This window comes from Melanerpes formicivorus, unplaced genomic scaffold (assembly GCF_026170545.1).
Source record: "Melanerpes formicivorus ecotype bairdi unplaced genomic scaffold, bMelFor1.0.p_v2 SCAF_5, whole genome shotgun sequence".
In the NCBI taxonomy this organism is placed as follows: Eukaryota; Metazoa; Chordata; class Aves; order Piciformes; family Picidae; genus Melanerpes; species Melanerpes formicivorus.
The window spans coordinates 31,533,694-31,557,142 of NW_027142357.1; the positions used below are offsets into that span (position 1 = coordinate 31,533,694).

General features: G+C 42.3%; 1 protein-coding gene across 7 annotated transcripts in view; it reads left to right on the forward strand.

Annotated features, from left to right (window-relative positions):
* Nucleotides 1–23,449, forward strand: part of KALRN (kalirin RhoGEF kinase) — a 556,957-nt gene that overhangs the window by 281,566 nt on the left and 251,942 nt on the right. For all 7 annotated transcript variants that reach the window (XM_068139021.1, XM_068139024.1, XM_068139015.1 and 4 more), the window contains exon 10: nt 22,627–22,749. In XM_068139021.1, the coding sequence (XP_067995122.1) occupies nt 22,627–22,749 (123 nt within the window). The remainder of the gene's footprint in view (nt 1–22,626; nt 22,750–23,449) is intronic.

A 23,449-nucleotide genomic window follows, 5' to 3' on the forward strand; every position in this document is an offset into this window, starting at 1 on the left:
CCCTCAAAAGGCCACAGCATAGATTCCTAGTTGAGGAGTACAAATATGCAGCACTTTGATACTTGAACATGTTCAGACAGTAGCTGTTGGTATAGGTTCTGTGTTTATGTCCAGGCAGTCACATTTGCACCCTGTAACTGGTGATCAGTGTACGACATAAGAACATCTCAGAGATGTCTCAGGCTATCAGCTTTAAATAATTAAACTCATATGACAAAGAGCGAGCTCTGACAATGCTCTTCAAATACAAATCTTGTATTATCTCTTTTTTTTTTCCCCTCCCAAAATCCTTCACGAAGAACTGCAGGTTTAAATTATTTATTTTCATTTAAAGATATTTATTCTGGAAAGTCCTTAAGGGTTGCTGATGAGCAATACTGTATCTTCTTCACAGTATGATGTAAAGTGTAACTTCCAATTATCTGGAAAGAACCTTTGTGTCTTTCTTCCGCTACATAGTTATTAAGCCAAGCAGACAATTGTTCTTTGTGTTTTTAAAGAGTGACTGATTAAAACAAAATAAATCACTTTTAATTTGCACACAGAGCAGTAGTGCTAGGGATATCAAACTTCAGGGACCAATTCCAGTTAGCAACTGAAGTTTACTTAGCATTGATGTATGAGCAGCACGAGAACACTTTGATGAGTTCCACAGCTGTCTTGGGAAACGGGATCTGAAGAAATCTGAACCAGACAATTTGATCTCTGAACTTAGTGAAGGGAGAAGAGGAACTGAAACAAAAAATAAAATCCTTTGTGCCCTTAAAAGTGTTTTTCTTGTTAGAGCACTGTCTTTCCTTCAAGACTTGGTCCTTTCAGATGGTCTGTTTTGCTATTTCCTGAACTTCAGAAGTTTGGATTCTAACTGAGAGCTTAGGAACCTCTAAGAAAGCCTTCTGAAAACCCTTGAAATCCTACTAACTCATTAATATTTTGGATCTGTCTCACAGAGGATGAAGAGCATGTAATTTGTAGTATGAAGAAATGGAGGTGGTAGCGTTAGTCCTCTGTAGGTAGATGAAGTTATGCATGGCCTGGATTTATCCTGCATGTTTTTAGGAGTGTAATTGAATCATACAAGTCAGAGGTCTAATGCATAGTCTCCTTTTATAGTCATCAGAGAGACACTGACATCTGCAGAGAATGACTCTGTCTCAGATCTGAAATGTACCTTGGATACTTCACTCTCTCATTGTTTGCTATTGGGGAAATGAGGTAGGCTTTTCAGGCAAGACCTTCAGTTTATTAGCTGATGTTGGGTGAGATGTGTTAGTATGCAAAAGCCCAATCCTGTGTGGTGCAAAGCACCTCTAGCCATCATGCCAGGCCACTCACATTGCCTTTGTGATCCAGGATTTGCTTTCCAGCATGCTGCAAGGAAGTTGGTCCTGTGCAAACTGCTAGAATTTGCTGTTATGCTTGATCAGAATTGTCCTCCTTATATAGCATATCCTCACTGTCTATTTCTATCCCTGGATTGTTTGCATGTCAGCATCCCTGAAAATATGATGTGTAGTTTATTGTTTCTGAAAGGCCTTGCTGCCTCTCATTGTCATGGCAAAGGAGGAGAAAGAACCAGGCCTGTCTGCTACTGATTAGGCCTACAAAAATAGTAGGGCTGCAATGGTGAAGAAAGAGGAATAAAGCAGAGTTTTCTCCAGAAATACTTATATTTTTGAAAGCAATTGCTAGAATGAGTAATCATCACCAAGGACATAGAGAAAAAGAAGATCTCTGTATAAACGTAGGCTGGAATGCCAGGAGACTTTTTCCCCTCTAGCTGTAAGAAGTAACAAAAGCAGCCAGTACTCCTCGCTTATTGTGCTTTCTTTCATCTGAGGATTATGAGTTTTCAAAAAGGTTGATGTTGAGTGACTTGCCAAAGGTCACTGAAAGCTTCATGACTAGAACTACTCTTCATGTCAGGATGTCTGATTCACAGATCACTGCACTAAACTCGTAAAGTGATTGCCAGTCCAGTTTTACCCCTTATGAAAAAGTCTTAAAGGATTTACTCAGACTATCTAAAAATGAGATAAGGGTTGGTTATACTAAGAAATAAATATGTTATTTTAAGGCACTGGTTTAGAAGTCTAAAATAGTCATTCTTTTCTACTCCATTTCTTTCCCTTGATCTTTCCTTCCAATTATCTCCTCACATGGCCTCCCAGTTTTTTCATGATCCTGCTTGTCACTCAGAGTGATCAATCCTCTTTCAAATTGCTTTTGACTGATAGCCAACAAAAGGTGTTTTCATTGAAGTGAGAAAAAAACCTAGCCAGACAACAAAGAGCATAACGATAGCTGGTTCCTAAAGTATAACTGTAACAATTTCACTGTGTTTTCCTGCACAGAGCAGCTGCTCAGCCAGCTGGTTGCTTCCCCCCTCTGGTAATGAATTGCACTCATGATTTGAGACTATTATGTCTTGCTGGGTAGCAAGGCCCAGTTTAGATTGAGCTGATCTGGCACCATGACCTGCTTCTGCTAGCATCTCCTCTCCACGCTTGTCATTGCCATTAGATGTTGCTCCCTTCTCTAGCAGTTCTACTTTGCTCCATGCCACGGATGACTTTTACCAGCTCTGCTCCATATGCTGCGCTCTGCAGCAGCTCTTGGCTGCGTTAGCATCTCCTGTTGGCTGTGCCTTGTTTCAGAGGCTGCCCTACCTAACCCACTTGACGGAAGATTTCTGCAGTTTCTGTTCTTGGAAGAAAGGCTGTGCATTCTTTAGGACTAAACACAGTGGTTTTGCTCACAGGAGACTTTTAAGCAACTTCTTGGGTTTCACATTCCTCATAGGGAGCCCTTACACAAAGCTCCTTGCTTGTTTGGGGTTTGTATTTGGTTTTGTTTTTGAAGTTGTGATCTTTGGATTGTAGTTCTGGAAGCTCTTGCTTAGGCTGGGGTGACCCTTCAGGCATATTTAGCAAGAGCTGGTTGGCTCAAGCCCCTGTGTACTGTTACACTTATAAACTTTCTTATATGTTACGCTATGGTTCCCTTTGAACAAAAATGTCTTTCAAATGTGAAAACATGCAAGAAAAACATATTGCAGGTTTGTCCACTGGTCTTTTACCTTTCTGCTCCCTTTAGTTTGATAATTCTTTACTTGTTCTTTCTTTCCTGCCTTTTGGATTTATTTATGTTTTTGGATGGGACATGTGTTGAGGGATGGAGAAAATTAGTTTCATTTTTGGCCTCTGCAATATACAAAACATTCTGACCTTGAGACAATTCCCTTCCCAAATAAGGAGGAAAAGTGGGGGGTGGAGGTAGGGGGTGGAACCACAACATGGAACTTAAAAACAATTGAAAAAAAAAAAAAATTCCCTCTACCTCCAGCAGAAAGTAACTTTAAACAATCAAAATATATCTTGGCATACTGTGTATGCAATGGAAATGTGTTTTGCTTGCTTAGTTCCTTAGGTTTTCAAACTGCATGAGGTGTCAGAAAACCATAGGAGAAGAAAGTTCAGGATGAGGGGTTGCCATATTCTGGAAGCCACCAAGCTAAGAAGAAAATATAAGAAAGCAAACAGTTTTCCACAGAAAACTTCAATTTGGGGGAAACAGAACTTCTCATCAAAAAGGTGCTCTTAGGGGCAGTCCTTAATCACATTGCCCTTTGTTCTGCCCATGGTTCTCACTCCTGGAGTCTTTCAGGTGGCTTTTCTTTTCTCTTGAACATCTCAAGATTGTTCTTTGATGAAAGAACTTTTCAGTCTGGTCCTGCTTGCACATATATTCTAGTTTATTATTGCATTATCAGTCTGCCAGGTGACTCACAGCTGAGCATCCATTTATTTGCCTCCCCACAAACAACTTACTTGCCGTTATGTGTGGCCTCCATTGCTAAATCTGTAAGGTCATTGGTTTTTTCCCTTCCAAACCCTTACAAGAATCAGTTCTGCAGGGGCACTTAGAAGAAATCAGCCATACAGTTACAAGGAGATTATACAGTGAAGCAAACATTCTGGGCTTTTTATGTCAGCTTCTGCTGTGTCACGCACACTGAGTGCCTAGCTCAACATAGAGGCTGTATGTCGCATGTAAAGCTTCTCGTGCACCACAGTAACTTAGCTCTTTACCGCCTTATCTGTAGTACTGAGCTGTGACTTCTCTGCCCTGGGTCATAACATGCACTGCCTGAGCTGTGACTGGCAGGCAGTACAAACAGAATTGATGTTGCAGTGGCTCTATAGCAGGAGAAATGCTGTGGTGCAGGTTTCAATCCCTGGTCAAAGACCCGGTGGCAGAGGTGCCCTGCCAGGAGGTCAGGTGCAACATTGTGTTGCATTCCTTTTTCCCTGTGCACAGCTCGATTCATAGGAGTGGTGCACAAATGGGGAGATAACATGTTTGAGACATCAAGTTACACATTTAAAAGAGAGAGAAAAGATCCTAGAAAGGTCTGTGACAGAGAATGGCCACTCCTGGCATTTAGGGCACTTCTTGTTCTCCTCCTTCCCTATGTGGTTTGCATTTCCATGTTTTTCCTCTAGCCTCTAATTGTGTCAGAGCCTGGCAGAGGAAAGGTTATGTTTTCCTAGATGCTGGCATGATGCTCAGCCCCAGAGGGCTCTGATCTTGGCAGAGGTATTTAAAACTACTGCAGCATTGTGCCATCATGGTGAGTTTTTCTGTAATTGGGCTGAGACTATATACCAAGACTCATTTTTCCCAGTTAGGATTTGTTCTCTTACTAAGCCTGTCTTTGCTGTGTGCTGTGATCGTGAGTCTTGTTAAACCAAGAGGATTCAAATAATTTGCTCCAAACAGTAACCTAAAGCTGCTCTTTATTTAATATCCTTGTGTCCTGGGGTTGGTTAGGATAGTGTTAAGGCTAGGATAGGCTAGGTCCTAGTTAAACCCAGGGCACCTGGTGAATCAGCAGTTTTCTCTGAGATACAGCAGACAACTCAAGCACAGTGGGGTGTGTCTATACAGGGCCTGGAGTATTAATGCTTATGTTAAAAAACTGTCTGTTGCAAAGCTCATCCTTGCTTTATCAGTTCTTTCTAATTGTTAATTGCCTTTAAATATCTTGTTTAAAGTGGTAACAGTTTAGGTGAGTTGATACTATCAAAAGGAAGATGGTACTGTCTAAATCAAGAGATCAATCTCTAGTTAGTTCAGTGGTAGCAGTTCCATTCAGTGATCCAGAGCACTGGAGTTAGAAGCCAGACATGTAGGTTGTTCTTTTCCTGCTAAGTAGAGTCCAAGCCTATTTCCCAAGGTTGGTGCCTACCAGACTTGGGGTTATGCTGTGATACTTCTACAGTAACATAGTTATAGCTATGCTACAGCTAGAACTGAAAACCACTAATCAATGTGTTCATGGGGGTTCTTTGGTTTGGTTTGGTGGTTTGGTTTGGTTTTTCCTGAGTTTTTAGTAGCTACCACTGAATGCTTAAGGGTAGCAGTAACGAAATGATCTGAGTCTGATATTTATCCATCAGTGGATTTCTTTCTTCTTTTTACAGACAGGGAAACAGAGGCACTGAAAGGGGCCATAAAACAAATCAGGGTTGGAACTGTGAAGAGCAGTCCCTTTATTCTCCAAGCCTTTATCCATTGTCTATTAGTTGTTTCCTCTCTTGAAGCCTGTAGGCACATCTGTCACTGGCAGAGCTAAACCCAATTGATGTATTTACATACTTGAGGATATTGTACTCTTGCAAAGAGTTCATGTAGCTCCCTTTTCCCTCTTGTGTACTTGATATATTTCTTGGGGAACTTTTAAATTGTGGATGGTCCCACTGAGGGAAAAAAAAAAAATAAAGAAGGAAATATATGCAAGGAAAATCCTTCACAAGCCACAAAGGGCAGCATTTTCAAATGCACAGATTTCTCTATGGGATCAGAATGCTTTTCCTCACAAACATGAAAACCAGCACTGTGATGCTGTGCTTACAAACATGTAAATTAGCTGTGATGACAGCTGTCATTGGCAACATCTTGGAGGTCAACACCTCAGAAGTCTAAAACAGTTTCCAATCAGAGATCTAAATGGGCTGGGCCCTGCAGGTGTCTCAAGTTACTATAGTTTCTGCAAATGCTGTTTTTCTGTTGGTCTGATGCCAGAGAAACAAAAGAGGGAGTTATGAGGAAACTCAAGATGCTGTGTAATTATTTGAGGAATTAAAATAAACCCTAGTACACATGGTCACAGCATAGTCTGAGCATTGCTAACTCAGCATACAAGAGGTTTCTAATAACTAGGATATTGTTCCATCTGTTGGTGCTTAAGAGCTATGAAGTTCCCCTACTTCAGTGGACATGAGGAATAAAATGGGCTAGATACTGAGCATGCTCAGGTATTTCTCTTCCTGGGAATTCCAGAGTGTAAGCTAAAGTGAAGGAAACAGCCACAGAGGAAAATTAAAGGAAAGTTTGCCTGAGTGAAAAGTCAGGAACTTTTTTTGGGTTGCCTTTGCTTCAGTGTCCACTCTGCCTGGAACGTCCTCTTGAGCTGTGAAACAGCTGGGATATTCTCTTAGAAAACTCTGATTATATCTAAACAGGCCAGGTGTGGGGAGCCAGACCTAAGATTAGAGCTGGCCCCAACCCTGACTGACCTGGCAGCTGTACTCTGTAACACCGATATGAAAGGACAAACATGGGACAAGAAATGGAGACCTGGGGAAAGTGTATGAGGCTCAGAAGCAGCAAAATCACTGTTCTAGCTAGTGCTGTGCAGAGCTGTAGACCAAAATGTTCTCTATGCCCTAGGTGAGAAAATATTTCTGTATTTTTCAGTATTTCCATTGATAAGTGTCTGAGAGATCTGATTAGCTGCACTGCTAATTCATCACACTGCAGCTAGGCTCCAGGTATGACTCCAGAGTGCTGGAGAAAAGACACAAACAGCGATACCAGCAGCATAACTGCAAAAGAAATAATCTACCTGCCAGCCTTTGGAAGCCTCATGCAGAGCACAGCAGCATCTTTCTGTGCTTAGGCAGAGCATATTTTCTATGTCTTCTTCAGAAGGAACATGCACAAATGTGGTTACTTATAGTTTCTCCACCCACACAGCTTTGAAACTTGCTGTAAGAGAAGTTCAGAATTTAAACAATACAACAGGGGGTTTAACCTGAAGATTTTTTTTTTCATTTCCTTAAAAACAATATTCTGGGAACATTAGGAACAATCCAGGCATTAAGGAAGAAACATTAGTTCTTCATTTGTCTGTCTATTGTTCTCTTACTTGGAATGTTTGTAGAGAGGCAGTTGCCAAATATTATCAAGCAAAACATTTAATCAAGAAAATGAAAGATAAGTGGAATACATTTGATGAATGGGAACTTTACCAAAGGAAAGCAATGTTAAGTTGAACGAAGTTCTTTCTCAGGATAAGAGAGGCATGGGCCTTCCCACTCCTTTCTGGGAGGTTTGCATCCTAGCATTTAGTGAAGGAGCAGGTTGAAGCTGCATGACCTCAGACAATGCTCAGAGGAAATGGGCAAGTACTGCTCTCAAAATGCCCTGCCTACACCCAGCCAGATCTGCCAGAGTTCTGAACTGAACGTGCTGTTCCCAAGAGAGAGAGATATGACTAAATTCTGCATCTCACTGATTACTAGGGATGGCCTCAGCTCCTTTCTGTATGTGGAGTGAAGGTGGATGGGGCCAGAATACACCGTATTCTCACTCTTCTACAAATGCATGTCAGTTTCAAACCCTCATAATATGTTTATAGATGTGAAGAACTGTACAAATACATAATAGCTGTCTGCAGGAAACAAGGTTATGTTTTGCCATATAAGCCTGTGAAAAGGTAAGGAGTTAAGCTGAAACATCTGTGTAGGAAACCATACACACCTCATTGTCACATAAATGACCAGTCATGTTGCCCATGGCTTATCTGGGAGCAGACAAGTGTATTTGTGACTATAGGTCTTTAGGTCTACAGTAATATGAAAGCTCTTGCAGGGTGGTGGGCAATGAAAGAGCTACTCTATTACAAGTTAAGACCTGAATTGGGAAGTCACCATGAACTTAGACTCTGCTGGAAAAGATGAGAACAGTCTTGTTGGTGCTAAGGCCATTGCCATCAAAGATATTTAGGCTGTCTTCAATTATTTATAATGTTAACTCTGGAGTCCTTTCACAATTATTTTTGCATAGTTTTGCAATAGAAGCTGCTAAGAAGGGGGAAGCCAGGAGGAGTTGTCATTCTGTAGTGATTTTCACTGCAGAAGTTGTTGATGAACAAGGATCCTGCTGCAGGGGCTGTCTTGTCTGGACAAACTCCTACAGTCCTGTTTCCAGCTGGGCTTGTAGGATATCTGTGGGTGCTAGAAGCAGTGAAGTGTCTGAGGAACACTTGGTGCATGTATTTTTGTATATTGAGGACTTTTCTGAATCTTCTAAACTTGTGGACCTACATATCTTGGTAGTTGTGTAATGTGTCCACTGGTATCAGCTGTGCTTTGCAAGGCTGTCCCCACAGCAAGAAAAAAATAAAACCCAAACCAAACAAAACCTCCCAAACCCAGACCACAGATGTTCTGCTTTCAGCAAACCAGTGGGGCTTTTAACTGCAGAGGTTAGGTTTTTGTTGTTAAAATGAGACACTGAGGAGAGGTGAAATTTTGACATAATATTCAGGAAGCTCCTAAAACCACCTAGAATCTGATTTCATGTGGACTTCTTTTGCTTTGTAAGGCTTTTTTTGTTGTTGAATGCAGGAAAGGAAATGAAGACTATTTTTTAAATGTTATAATTGGTTTTGCATTTAATTCCCCTTGTTAATTTAGGTGCTACATGCAGCAGAGTACTGATTGTTCTTTAAGGTTGCTTTTCCCTCCAAGGGTAAATGGGACTGCATGTTTTTCTCTTTTGAAAAGACCTCTTTAATTATGTGGTGGTATTTGGAATAGCTACAATTAGAGAGGAAAAGCAGGGAGTGATTAAAAAATCATACTTAATAGCAGCCGCATTAGTTCTCTGGCTTTTGAAAGAGGCCCAGGCACAGTTGAGCGCATACATACTGCACAGAGGAGTTGTGGTGAAAAAGGAAAGCAAAATGGAGATGACAGATTTTTCACTGACTTCAGGAAAGGCTGTCTATTGTAGCATTTTAAGAGATCTTCTTTGAGAAAGGATTGAAGAAGTTTTTAAATTGATCTTTCTTCTCCACTCTTCAGACTGTGCTAATAAGTGTAGCTTTGGTCACTCAATTCCTCTGCTTTAAAAAACAAAACACCACCACCAAAAAAATCCCTCCAAAACCTCTGATTGCTTGGTGACAGTGAGTAGGTCTCAAGCCAATAGAATAGGATAGGATAGAATAGAATTAGCCTATCACCCAACACTATCTAATCAACTAAACTATGGCAGCAAGCGCCCCACCCAGTCCCTTCCTAAACACCTCCAGTGATGGTGACTCCACCACCTCCCTGGGCAGCCCTTTCCAATGGCCAGTCACTCTTTTTATGAAGAACTTCTTCCTAACATCCAGCCTAAACCTCCCCTGGTGCAGCTTGAGACTGTGTCCTCTTGTTCTGGTGCTGGTTGCCTGGGAGAAGAGCCAACCCCGTCCTGGCTACAACCTCCCTTCAATGTGAAAGAAGTGACTTAAACAGACCATCTGAGCTGAATTACATACAGAAGAACTTGGATGGCCATCTCTGTTGCTTTCTGAAGCTTAATTAGTCATTGCCCCACAGACAAGTCAAGCCCTGGGATCTCAAGATTTGTAGCTATATGCTCAGCAATTAGGCATTTATACCACACTGAATTTGGAGCCTTCCTTTTCACTGGATTGTCTGCTCGCTTTTGTGCAGCTACCATGATGTTGTTTCCTATTTATGGCATTTCAGTATGTTGCTATGCTGGAAAAGATTCCTAGGATCCCCATCCCAATTTGGAGCCATGTATTGTTATAGGCTAAAACTTAAATTAAAAGGCAGCTTTCACTCCAAACACTTTCTTCGTCAGCCTTCCTAGTTTTGACTTTAAGTGTGATTAATGTCATGTGAGAAATGAGAATGGAGGCAGGGAAGTTGAGTCATTTGCTGAGCTGCAGCGCTAGGCACCGAACCAAATCACTCAAATTCCAGGCTACTTTCCATGTGAAATCTTTGTTGCTTTTTGCATATTTCTGAAAATTCTTACATAATTCGACATGCTTAACCAAAGAGTGAACAGAGGAAGGCACTGTTCCCTTCTGCTGCTACTGAACTGTGTTAGCAAAGCTGTATCTGTACATCACGAGTGTACTTATCTGCATTAACCACTGCAGCTCGTAACAGGCTGTCTTGTGAGCTCCATTTGTTCAGAAGTTGCTAAATGGGAAATAGAACATGATTTTCAGGCACATCTCCAGAGGCTCTGATTCTGCTGAATGCATACTAGCCCCTGCCTATTAACTGTACAAACGTGGGGTCTTTGATCCACATTCACTGAAGTCACTTGAAACTTTGCTGTGCATTTGGATGGGAATGAAATCTGAGTTTTAGTCAGATATAGATGTCTCTGTAATTAAAAATAATCTCATGAGAGCCAAACATGATGTTTCTGGTTTAAACATGAGGTGTGATTCCCTTCTTAGAAAAAAAAACAAAACTCTGGGTTTATGAATATTTTACTGAGCCACCAACTTAAAATTATAATCAAGAAAAAGGTTAGAAAGGGAGCTCAGGTTTTATTAGGAGGCAAAAACTACAAATAAAAATGACTGAATTGTGTTTGGGGTTCTTTTCTAAACAATTAATAATAGCAGGAAAAGCCAGAGGGTAAGTTCCTTTGTATTTTGGTGTATTTTCTCAGCTAGACCTTTACTTGACATTACCCTACTGTGACAGGGCCAGGGATAGGAGGGAAAGGGAATCTATTTTCAGCAATGATTTGGAATACAAAAAAGAAATTGCAGTTTAATTTAAATCAGACTTAGTGTGCAATTTCTTCATCGAGGAGAGTTAGGATTTACTAAGTCTCCTTGAGTTGTGAGTTTAGGGGGATTTTTGTTTGTTTGTTTTTCTTCCAATTCCCCATGTTTGTTCTGTCTTCCCTGGTGCTGTTGCTGACACAAAATTCTCCTGGAGGGCCTGGTAGCAGTCCAGGGATTTGACGGCCCATGCAAGCCTGCACAAGACAACATTATCCAGGAGCAGATGTAATTCCAATCGACTAGAAGTTGATAATCCCACACTGGCTACTGCTGCTACCCAGAGAGTCATAGAATCATAGAATTGTTAGGGTTGGAAGGGACCTCAAGGATCATCTAGTTCCAACCCCCCTGCCATTGGCAGGGGCACCTCACACTAGATCAGATTGCTCAGAGCCACATCCAGCCTGGCCTTAAAACCCTCCAAGGATGGGGTCTCCACCCCCTCCCTGGGCAACCTGTTCCAGGGTCTCACCACCCTCATGGTGAAAAATTTCTTCCTAACATCCAATCTGAATCTACCCATTTCTATTTTTGTTCTATTCTCCCTAGTCCTATCCCTACCTGACACCCTAAAAAGTCCCTCCCCAACTTTCTTGTAGGCCCCCTTCAGATATTGGAAGGCCACAATAATGTCTCCATGGAGCCTTCTCTTCTCCAGACTGAACAGCCCAAATTCCCTCAGTCTGTCCTCATAGGAGAGATGCTCCAGCCTTCTAATCATCCTTGTGGCCCTTCGCTGGACATACTCCAGCACCTCAGATCCTTCCTGGAATAGGGGCTCCAGAACTGAACACAGTACTCCAGGTGGGGTCTCACCAGAGTGGGGTAGAGAGGGAGAATCACCTCCCTCGACCTGCTGGCTATGCTTCTCTTGATGCAGCCCAGGATGTGATTGGCTTTCTGGGCTACAAGTGCACACTGGTAGCTCATGTTGAGCTTCTCATCCATCAGCACCCCCAGGTCCTTTACTTCAGGACTGCTCTCAAGCCAGTCGCTTCCCAGCCTATATCGGTGCCTGAGATTGTCCCGACCCAGATGCAGGACCCTGCACTTGGTCTTGTTGAACCTTATGAAGTTGTCATGGGCCCACCTTTCCAGCTTGTGAAGGTCCCTCTGGATGGCCTCCCTTCCCTCCAGTATGTCTCCTGCACCACACAGGCTGGTGTCATCAGCAAACTTGCTGAGGGTGCACTCAATGCCACTGTCCATGTCACCCACAAAGATGTTGAACAAGACAGGTCCCAGGACTGATCCCTGAGGGACTCCGCTTGTCACTGGCCTCCACTGGGACATGGACCCATTGACAGCCACTCTTTGGGTGCAGCCATCAAGCCAGTTCTGTATCTAGTGAATGGTCCATCCATCAAACCCATTCTGCATTAGCTTGGAGACCTGGATGTGGTGCAGGACAGTGTCGAAGGCTTTGTTTAGGTCCAGGTAAATGACGTCAGTTGCTCATCTATTAATGTTGTGACCTTGTCATAGAAGGCCACCAGGTTTGTCAGGCAGGATTTGCCCATGGTGAAGCCATGCGTGGTGTGCCAAATCACCTCTTTGTTATTCTTCTGTCCCAGCAGTGCCTACAGGAGGATCTGCTCCATGATCTTATCAGGCAGAGGTGACACTGACTGGCCTATAGTTCCCTGGGTCATCCCTCTTTCCCTTCTTGGAGTAATGTTTTCCCTTTTCCAGGCAGTGGGGTCTTCCCTGCACTGCCATGACTTTTGGAATATTATGGAGAGTGGCCTAGAAACCTCATCTGCCAGATCACTCAGCACCCGTGGGTGTATCCTATCGGGTCCCATGGACTTGAACACTTTCAGGTTCTTCAGATGGTCGTGAACCTGATCTTCACTCAGAATGGGCAATTCCTTCTTCCAGTGCCTGCCATTATCTTCCATTATTCTGGGAGTGTGGCTGGAGCCCTTGCCAGTGAAGAATGAGGTAAAGAAGTCATTGAGAACTTAAGACTTCTCCATGTTACTTGTCACCAGCTCACCTGTTTCCTTTCTGAGGGGGCCCACAGCTTCCCTATTCTTCTTTTTACCATTAATATAGCTATAGAAATTTTTACTGTTCCCCTTGATCTCCCTGGCTAGATTTAATTCTAACTGAGCTTTAGTTTTTCTAACCAGGTCTCTTGCTGTTCAGGCAGCTTCCTTATATGCCCCCCATTCCAGCTGTCCTTACTTCCACTCCTTGTAGAATTTCTTCTTGTGTGCCAGCGTGTCCAGGAGCTCCTTGCTCATCCAGGCAGGTCTCTTATTATTCTTTTCTGGTTTCCTCTTTGTGGGTATACTTTGCTCCTGGGCACGGAGAAGGTGATCCTTGAATACTGACCAGCCCTCCTGGGTCACTCTTCCCTCTAGAGCTTAGTTCCACAATACTTTGGCCAGCAGATCCCTGAAGTGATCAAAGTCTGCATGCCTAAAATCCAGGGTTCCAAGCTTGGGATATGTTCTCCTAGTTGCCCTGAGGCTCTTAAATTCTATTTCTTCATGGTCACTGCAGCCAAGGTTAGCCCTGAGCCTCACGGTGGTGACCAGCCCTTCCCTGTTGGTGAGAACAGGGTCCAGCACAGCACCTTTTCTCGTTGGTTCCTCTACTATTTGGAGGAGGAAGTTGTCATCTATGCATTCCAGGAACATCCTGGAATGCTGGTAACATCCTGGAATGCTGGAATTCAGTGGTCTCCCTGGCAAATGTGCACTCTATTGCTTAGAATTCTTTTCCTTTTTACCTTCCAAGAAGGGAGTGGTTTGTGAGTGTCCTGAGAGTGCTCCTACTTTGAATTGTGTTGCTCATAAATGTATATACGATGGGTAGCTTCTAGTTCTTCTATTGCAAGAAAATTACCTTTTGCCAGCAGATGCTTTGTCTTGCATTTGCAAATTCTAGTTTGGACAGTAAGTGTTACTAAGTAGGCTCGTACAGCTTTGAGGGGCTTTGACAGAAAAGATCAGATTTTGTTGCTGTGCAATATAACAAGACATTTATAATAGGCTTTGGGTGTAAAGTACCTATAAAAGCACAATCTGAAACATGAACCTTTTAACTGTAGTTCTTGTTACAAAAGACATGGTTGGCAGAGTTTCTGGAATAGGAATTTCAGACATGCAAGGCCTTGGAGTTACTGAGCATTCATAATGGCAGCTACAGAAAAGGTAAAGGAAAAGTTTGATTCTTCTGAGCAGCAATGGTGATGAGATTATAAACCCACAGTTCTGAGGTGCCATATGAATTTCTGGTGTCACATCAGAACTCTAGTTAGCCCACAGTACCTCAAGAGCAAGCAATAAAATGCACATAGTGGCAACTTGATACTGTTTGGCTTTCTTTCGCTGGCATAAGCCTAGCAGATTTTGGAGGCTCTGTCCATGTGTTTAAAGTTAGGCAATGCTTATGCACCTATTTGAAAAGGGGCCTCATTTAAAGCGGAATAAATTGTGTGTACTTCACTGGAATTGCTCTGGAATTTATTACAACTCTGCCAGAGTTACCAAAGAATTGAACTAACCCTTTTGATTTTTGCCAGGTTGGTACCGTTTTGAGATCAAGGTCTGACTCCGAACTGCTTAGAGTGTAAAATGGCATAATATATTTTCAGTTCTCAGCCTAACCTAGTTTTAAGTGTCACTATGGCAACAACAGTGGGTTTTAAAGTAACAAAGATTAATGATTCCCTTGGCCAAGGCACTTCAATGGGTCATCTCACTCAGGAACAATGAAGATGTTCGACAGACAGCTGGGTCAAATGCAGAAGACAAGGTGCCCTGTCACTGCTAGCACAACGGACTGCATCTTGCTAATGCTGGTTTTATCACCAGCTTAAACATCTTATCTTCCTCCTCTAGGATGAGGGCAGCATACAGTGACTGGTTTATTTGAGTAAGCCTCTGTGTTCAGGCTGCTCAGCTAAGTGGTAGAGTCACCATCCCTGAGAAGATTTTAAAGTAGAGATGTGGCACTTAGGCACATGGTTTGGTGGTGGATTTGGCCATGTGAGGTTAATGATCAGTCTTAAAAGTCCTTTCCAACCTAAATGTGTCTATGATTTTTATCCAGGTTATTCTGATTTCATCTTCTTTCATTGTTGCTAAAAGAAATAGAATATATAAGATGTCACAGTGCAGGTTTTCAACTAATTTAAGGAACTGTATCTGTTGTTGAAGTAATTTTGTATTCATGTAAAATGGGAGCAGAGCATGGTGATTTGCAAGGAAAGAGTTGGTTCCCAGGGAGATTTTAATTTCAAGTCAGATAAAGTTATGAGGTGCTTCTTAGTTTTCACATTTACTGATTAGGAAAGATACCTACAGAAAGAGGCTTTGTATTCAAAGAGGTATGTTGAAAAGTCTGCCCTTTAAAAATAGTGCCCATTGCTTTTTAAATTTTAAAATCAAATTAACTTTTTAAGCTATTAAAAGAATTGACCTTAACTGCATTAATGCAATCATCTTGCCATATTCCCATCATACAAATTACCCTAGAGGAAGAGCAATTACCATCCCAGAACTTTGCTTAATTATTGCCTGATTGCTTCTTCAACCTTACTCCTTTAAAATCATTCTTCCATTTCTTTCTTCTCATGTTTTCCTACCTTGTCCTGTACAAACTGTCACCATTCTCTGCAAATGGACTCCAAAGTACAATTCCCCCTGGAATCACCTGGGCAGTATTTGTTTTGCCAGTCTAGATGTGCCATAGGTCTTAGGCTTCCTGTAGGCAAAAGTTCAATCAGCAAAAGAGAATGTGGAGAGGCCTCTGGAAGCCTGTCTCTTTGAGCACCTGCTTCCTGACGCTGGGCTCAGATGAAACCTGTCTGAATTGCCACTATTATTATTTTTGCAGTTGCAGAGATCCTTTAAAAGGGGCAGCTACAGCTATGCCTCCTCCAGGTAGCATTTTGAATCTTACAGCTATCCAGCCGTATAAGGACTGTAATAGCCAGCTCAGTCAGCCTGCTGTAATTGTACTAGAGTTTTATTTAATTTTCTTGGTGACCTGAGTATGCTGCTGATTTTGTTGAGTGTGTAATTGTGCCCCTGAGGAGATAAGGAGACAGGACATGATAGAAAGAAAATAATACTCCTACTATTTCTGATCTTAAACTAGGTGAAATAGAAAAAAGAAATATTAACATCTTCTTTTTAACATGAGTGCATCCTGCAGCATTCCTACCAATAAATGCTGTTCACATCAGATGTGCTTCTTGAGCATTTGGTTTATGTTCAATTTCTGATAATAGCCTTTTAGCAAACATCTTATGCTTTTGAGCCTGATGCTGTGCAAACTTTTACCAGCTGGGAATTAAGCAGAGAGTTATGAGTCTCCATCCAGAAAAGGCAGTCTCTTTCCCTCCTCCTAGCCTCATATGCACACATTCTGAAGTCCCATCTGAGCTACCATCAGAGTTAACAGAGCAGCTCATTTACTTCCTTCAATGGACATATCATGGGACTGGGCAAAGGAACAGCAGAAAGAGCTACCCCAATCAATTCACCAATAGTGACTGGCTCAGTGAGATGTGGGATGGGAATTTGCAATAGGTGTAGGTAAAATACCAAGACTACTAATCCCCAATCCTTTCAGCATGTATCTGTGAGTGATAACATTTTCTCAGTGATTCCAGAGACATCTTCACCCATGCTTGGGGATGTGCCTTGAAGTTTGAATTCACCTGTATTACAAGAGGGATGTGGAGGTGCTGGAACGTGTCCAGAGAAGGGCCACAAGGATGATCAGAGGGCTGGAGCACCTCTCCTATGAGGACAGACTGAAGGAGTTGGGGCTGTTCAGTCTGCAGAAGAGAAGGCTCCGAGGGGACCTAATTGTGGCCTTCCAGTATCTGAAGGAGGCCTACAAGAAGGCTGGGGAGGGACTGCTCAGGATCTCAGGTAGTGATAGAACTAGGGGGAATGGAATGAAGCTGGAGGTGGAGAGATTCAGGCTAGATGTGAGGAGGAAGTTCTTCACCATGAGAGTGGTGAGACCCTGGAATGGGTTGTCCAGGGAGGTGGTTGTGGCCCCATCCCTGGGGGTGTTTAAGCCCAGGCTGGATGAGGCTCTGTCCAGCCTGATCTAGTGTGGGGTGTCCCTGCCCATGGCAGGGGGGTTGGAACTAGATGATCCTTGTGGTCCCTTCCAACCCTGAATGAAACTATGAAACTATGTATCTTTATTAACGTGGTATTATCCAAGGGATAGCAACCTGAGCAGGAAAATACTGCCTACATGGGGAGTGTCTCCATATAGTGTTAGCTTGTGTGATTTTAGAGGTCTTTTCCAACTGAAGATTCTGAGATTCTATGATTTCAATTGCAATTAGGCAGGGTCAGAGTTTACTGTGCAAGGAGCTGCAAAGGAGGGGAGAGGTCTTGGCTCCTGTCCCAAGCTGCTTTTGAACTAGTGGAAATGCAGTAGTAAATGCATACTAAAAAGACAGTTGGCATATACTGGAGTTACAAAATACACATTATATTTCAAGAAGTACCTCAAATGATGGATCTATCTGTAGCACAACATTTTCATTCCTAAGAATTCAGGACTTACAGCTTTTATCTAGCTGTTTTAAGAAAAAATAGCTTGGCAGTAAAAGGACAATTAGGAAATTTGAGGATGTAATTTGCACAACACAATTAACTGCATTTTTAACATCATCCTCAAGCTATTTGTTTTTAAGGAGTAATTAAATTGTTTGAACCAAGCCACTGTAACTTCAATGCTTAACTACATCTCAGGATGTTAATTTTCAGCTGCAGAGTATCCAGCCTGTGCTCTCAATTGAAATGTAGAATGTTTATATCTTGAATTATTACACAGTTATTCTAGTTCTAAAGATATTTCCTTTCTTCACAGTAAGGGAGAATGTCTCCCAAACCACTGACAGGTAGATGTTTACATATGCTGGTGATTTCAAGTTTATCTGTGACCTTACAGTTGTTCCTGCATCTGCCACAGACTAATTGCTTAATATTCCTCATTGTTTTCACTGGGGAGCAAGTGCTTCATATCCAACCAGATTTATGGAATGAAGCTGGAGGTGGGGAGATTCAGGCTGGATGTGAGGAGGAAGTTCTTCACCATGAGAGTGGTGAAGCCCTGGAATTGGTTGTCCTGGGAGGTGGTTGGGGTGCAGTCCCTGGAGGTGTTTAAGCCCAGGCTGGATGAGGCTCTGTCCAGCCTGATCTAGTGTGAGGTGTCCCTGCCCATGGCAGAGGGGTTGGAACTACATGATCCTTGTGGTCCTTTCCAACCCTGACTGATACTATGATACTATGTTCTTGAGGTTGCTTTGTTCACTCGGTTATTCCATACTTCAGCTCCTCAAGTAGTGCAAACTTTATGTGCTTTGTGGAAACAAATGTGATATTTCTCTATGACTGCAAATTGTTGTGAGCATATTAGATGGCAAATGCTTTACATAAGGAAAAATGTATTAGCTGCTCATGTAAATACTGAGGATTCTTTTGATAGATAGGGCTATCAGATTATCAGAGTTTTATGCTGACATCCTGGTTTCTGACAGCTTCCTGGGACATCTCAGCAGTTCGCTTAGACTCCTAATGTCTGTGTGTATGTATATGTATATATGTGTGTATATACATATATATAATTCCCACCCCCCCTTCTATGCAAAAATGAAATCATAACATTTATGTATTTCTCAGAATGATTGTGAAAACAAATGCATTGAAGATAGGAGTTATGTTATGTTAACATGGGTTTCAGAGCCACAGAAAATGCTATTTAAGTAAGTCATTTTTAAAAGCTGTGATTTATTTCTTGTAGGAATTATGGCAGAAGTAGAGTTTATGGAACAATTTAGAGACTGGATGGGGCACTTGGTGCCATGGTTTAGTTGATTAGATGGTGTGGAGTGATAGGTTGGACTCGATGATCTCAAAGGTCTTTTCCAACCTGGTTTATTCTATTCTATTCTATTCTATTCTATTCTATTCTATTCTATTCTATTCTATTCTATTCTATTCTATTCTATTCTACTCTACTCTACTCTACTCTACTCTACTCTATTCTATTCTAATTTGGACCCTATTTTTTTTCATCTGAGGCATGGCACTAATATAACATAGAAAGAGGTGGTCAAATAGGGTGTTACAGCAAGTGTCAGTAGCCTGCACATTTGTTTTATCTTGTCTGCTCGCATAGTGTTAATTTATTACATGGATACAAGATTTTGCCACCTCAAGGGGTATTTTATATCTAATGTTATAAATTATTTGTAAACGTAATCAATAGCTTCATAGGGCAGCTTCAGAGGGAAGCTTCCGGGCTACAGATTTGATAAATCACCAGAGGATGTGACAAGCAGTATGGAATAACTGTCCAAATGCAACATGAGGCTTTGCTGCAGGAGTTGCCAGCCCTTGTATGAGTCCTGGAACAAAAGTTTATTCCATATGGGTTAATGTTGTAGCGCTTCATTTGATTGGGCTTTTTTCTTGGGAAGTCCAGTATCCATATATTGACCAGTGCTCTGGCCTACATTCATCACCTTTGTTTTCACCTTTGTTTAAAGTGGGTATCATGCATTGCATTCCTTACCCTGAATTGAAGCATGTAACAAAACATCTGTTTATAAAATAGAAGAGGTAATCTCTGTCAACAGTCATCTAACAGTAACTAAAGCAGCCCTATATAACAGAGGTTGGGATACAAACAGTACTATTAAGTGATTCCTACTTTAATGCTGTAAGTGTGAAAAAGTTCTCTGAATAGTTTGCTGTAGAATTGCAGTGAGGGGCCATGAAAGATTAATAAATAGAAGGCACATACTTCATATAACTTCATAGGGAACACTGAAAAAATCTCATCTAATGAGTCTTTAACAAAACTGAGTTTTGATCTGCTTCCATTTTTAATAGAGAAGTTGAAAACTCCTGACAAGAGGAAAGAGGATGTTAATGGAATTATTTACAGACTGTTAATGATACACATGCTAGAAAAGCTACCCTCCAACAATTAATGTTATTACAAGTTATGTACAGATTCCTGGTCAAGAATATATTGCAGAAAAGCTCTTAGCAGACCAGCTGGCACATGGCTGTCAAACAGTTTTAAGGAGTGTATTTGGGATTCTCTGCACAGAGCAAATAAGAGATAAACTGAGAGGAGAAAGGGAAGCATGAAGCAATGACTGTGTTGCCAACACACCTGGTCCTGCTTTCTCATCCCTACAGTGACACCTGTGCCAAATATGTGTTGTCCCTGCAGGACATAAAGTGCTTTGATGCCTCATTTTATGAAATAATTTGTACTATGTGGATGAAAAAAAACACACTGTAAGCATAAAAGGGGTTTGCAGCAAAAAAACAGAGTTGGGAAATAAGAATATGTGTATAGCTTTGTGTGTACTTTGAACTTCTTACAAAAATATGCTTGGGATCTACAGTACAAAACAGACTCAAAGCCCAGGTGGTTTATATTCTGTACAACCAAGCTATGAAATAGCTTTACTCGTCTGGAAAAAACCAACATCACATCTACCATTTTTCCAGTCTTAGGTTTCTAGGTTTAGTCAATAATATCTGCTCATTTATCAGCCCCATATAAGACAAGCAGCTCCTCCAACAGCTCTCTTCTGTGGTCTGATACCAGAGCACAGCTCAGGCCAAGCTGCCACGAGTTGTAAGGCATTAGAATAAAATAAACCTTTATTAGAATAAACCAAACCAGGTTGGAAGAGACCTTCAAGATCATCGTGTCCAACCCATCAACCATCCAACCCACCCAAACAGCTAACACATGGCACCAAGCACCCCATCAAGTCTCCTTCTGAACACCTCCAATGACGGCGACTCCACCACCTCCCTGGGCAACCCATTCCAATGGGCAATCACTCTTTCTGTATAGAACTTCTTCCTAACATCCAACCTGAACCTCCCCTGGCGCAGCCTGAGACTGTGTCCTCTTGTTCTGGTACTGGGTGCCTGGGAGAAGAGACCATCATCTGCCTGTCTACAACCTCCCTTCAGGTAGTTGTAGAGAGTGATAAGGTCACCCCTGAGTCTCCTCTTCTCCAGGCTAAGCAGCCCCAGCTCCCTCAGCCTCTCCTCATAGGGCTTGTGTTCCAAGCCCCTCACTAACTTCGTTGCTCTTCTCTGGACTCGTTCCAGCAAGTCAACATCCTTCCTAAACTGAGGGGCCCAGAACTGGACACAGGACTCAAGGTGTGGCCTAACCAGTGCAGTGTACAGGGGCAGAATGACCTCCCTGCTCCTGCTGGCCACACTGTTCCTGATGCAGGCCAGGATGCCATTGGCCCTCTTGGCTGCCTGGGCACACTGCTGACTCATGTTAAGCCTACCATCAACCAGCACCCCCAGGTCCCTCTCTGCCTGGCTGCTCTCTAGCCACTCTGACCCCAGCCTCTAGCACTGCATGGGGTTGTTGTGGCCAATGTGCAGAACCCGGCACTTGGATGTGTTAAATCTCATGCCGTTGGATTCTGCCCATCTGTCCAGCCTGTCGAGGTCCCTCTGCAGAGCCTCTCTACCCTCCAGCAGATCAACTCTTGCCCCCAGCTTGGTGTCGTCAGCAAATTTACTGATGATGGACTCAATGCCCTCATCCCTCATCTTGCAGCTATTTGTCCCATGCTGGCTGCTTACACCCCAGCACTACACAAAGAAAGGATGCAGCTCTGAGGTTATTTGCAGGTGCAGCACTCTGTGGCACCACCACTGTCCTGGGGACACTGGTGGTGTTTTCTCCCTTCAGTGTGACAGAAATGTCAGCTGTTGTTTACTGGTCCATTAGCATCAGTAGCATTGAGGATAAGCAACTGACTGCAAGTACAGGGCTCCATGGAGAGTGAAATCCTAGCTGCTTTCATACCTTTACTAATATGTAGTACTATTTATTCTCTTAGCTTCTGTGCATTGGGGAAAAGATCTAGAAAGGGTGAAGATCACATTTTGGAATTTCCCAGGCTCATGTTGTCAATTGCTGTTTTTTCTAGCTTTCCAGTAGACCCTGAACAGATTTCATCTAAATTTCAGTGCCAGTGTTATTGTGAGAAGGAGCTACAAATGGGTGGAGTTCACACAGTTGACCTGTTTTTAAAAAGAAAATTCTCTTTAACTCTCAATATGTTGTGTTTGCCTCTCTGCTTTTTCAGGAGGACCAGATACATTTTGAAATGAAAACCTGAAAGATTGAAGAGTGCACACCATCAATATTTTATGGCCTGCACTAGGGGATTATTAATGTTTTGTTCTAGTTACACTGATAATGCTTTCTCCCCACATCAGAATAAACTTTTAATTTATCCCTCTATGATGTTTTTGGGCTTTCTTAAAATGCCGCCCCTTGAAATCTGCTCCTTATGTGAAATCAGCCATCACTGTTTCTCATTTTACACACAGAGCTCCTAAGAGGAGAGTACTTGCTGTAAAAAATCCCAGACGTTTTTGTTCTTCCTCAAAATTAATTTATGTGAAAGTAAATATTTAATATCTGTCAGACTCAAATAACTAAGCTACACTTCAAAGTAAATGGAATAGTAAAATTCCAATAATCCTAATTTACCAGTAGCACTACAAACATTTATTTTCCATCCAATTTGAATGGCTTTGACAGATCTGCGTGTGTTTAGCTGTAGCAAACACAAAGCAATACCTCTGCAGCTGTTTCATCTTCACCTTGAAAATTTCTCTGTGCCTCTGTGACAGGAGAGGTAACTGGTTGTTCTTCTTTTCTGGCAGGTACTGGACTGGATTGAAAACCATGGGGAAGCCTTTCTGAGTAAACACACAGGAGTGGGGAAGTCTCTACACCGAGCACGTGCACTGCAGAAAAGGCACGATGATTTTGAAGAGGTAGCACAGGTAAGGATCTGAATCACAGAATTCTGCTTCCTGCCTTGACTTTTGCTACTCCTCCAATAAGAAAAACATTATTGCTATTGTGAGTCACACTGCTGTCTTCAAACATTTGGAACTTACCAGGATCCTATCTCCCAGGTTTGAAATTTAGCATGCACGCTGCAGAGCATGGTAGCAGTACCACTTACAAACAGAAAATCAACACGCTGGATTGATGGGAGATCTCAAACCTTGTAAGAAATTGCAAGCAGTGCACCAGACAGTAATGCAAAGTGTTGGGACATAGAGAAGTATGGTTTTGAGCAATAGAAAAATCAATTGTAACTCCTACAGTGGAAGTTGGGGAGAAAGCATCAGCTTTCTAGTGGAAAGCACCAGCTAGTAAAGAAGCAGGAGAAGTACTAGAGCATGTCATGTCCAGTTCTAGAGCCCCTATTACAAGAGGGATATGGACATGCTGTAATGTGTCCAGGGAAGGGCCACGAGGATGAGCAGAGGGCTGGAGCACCTCTCCTGTGAGGACAGACTGAAGGAGTTGGGGCTGTTCAGTCTGCAGAAGAGAAGGCTCCGAGGTGACCTAATTGTGGCCTTCCAGTATCTGAAGGAGGCCTACAAGAAGGCTGGGGAGGCACTTCTCAGGATCTCAGGTAGTGATAGAACTAGGGGGAATGGAATGAAGCTGGAGATGGGGAGATTCAGGCTG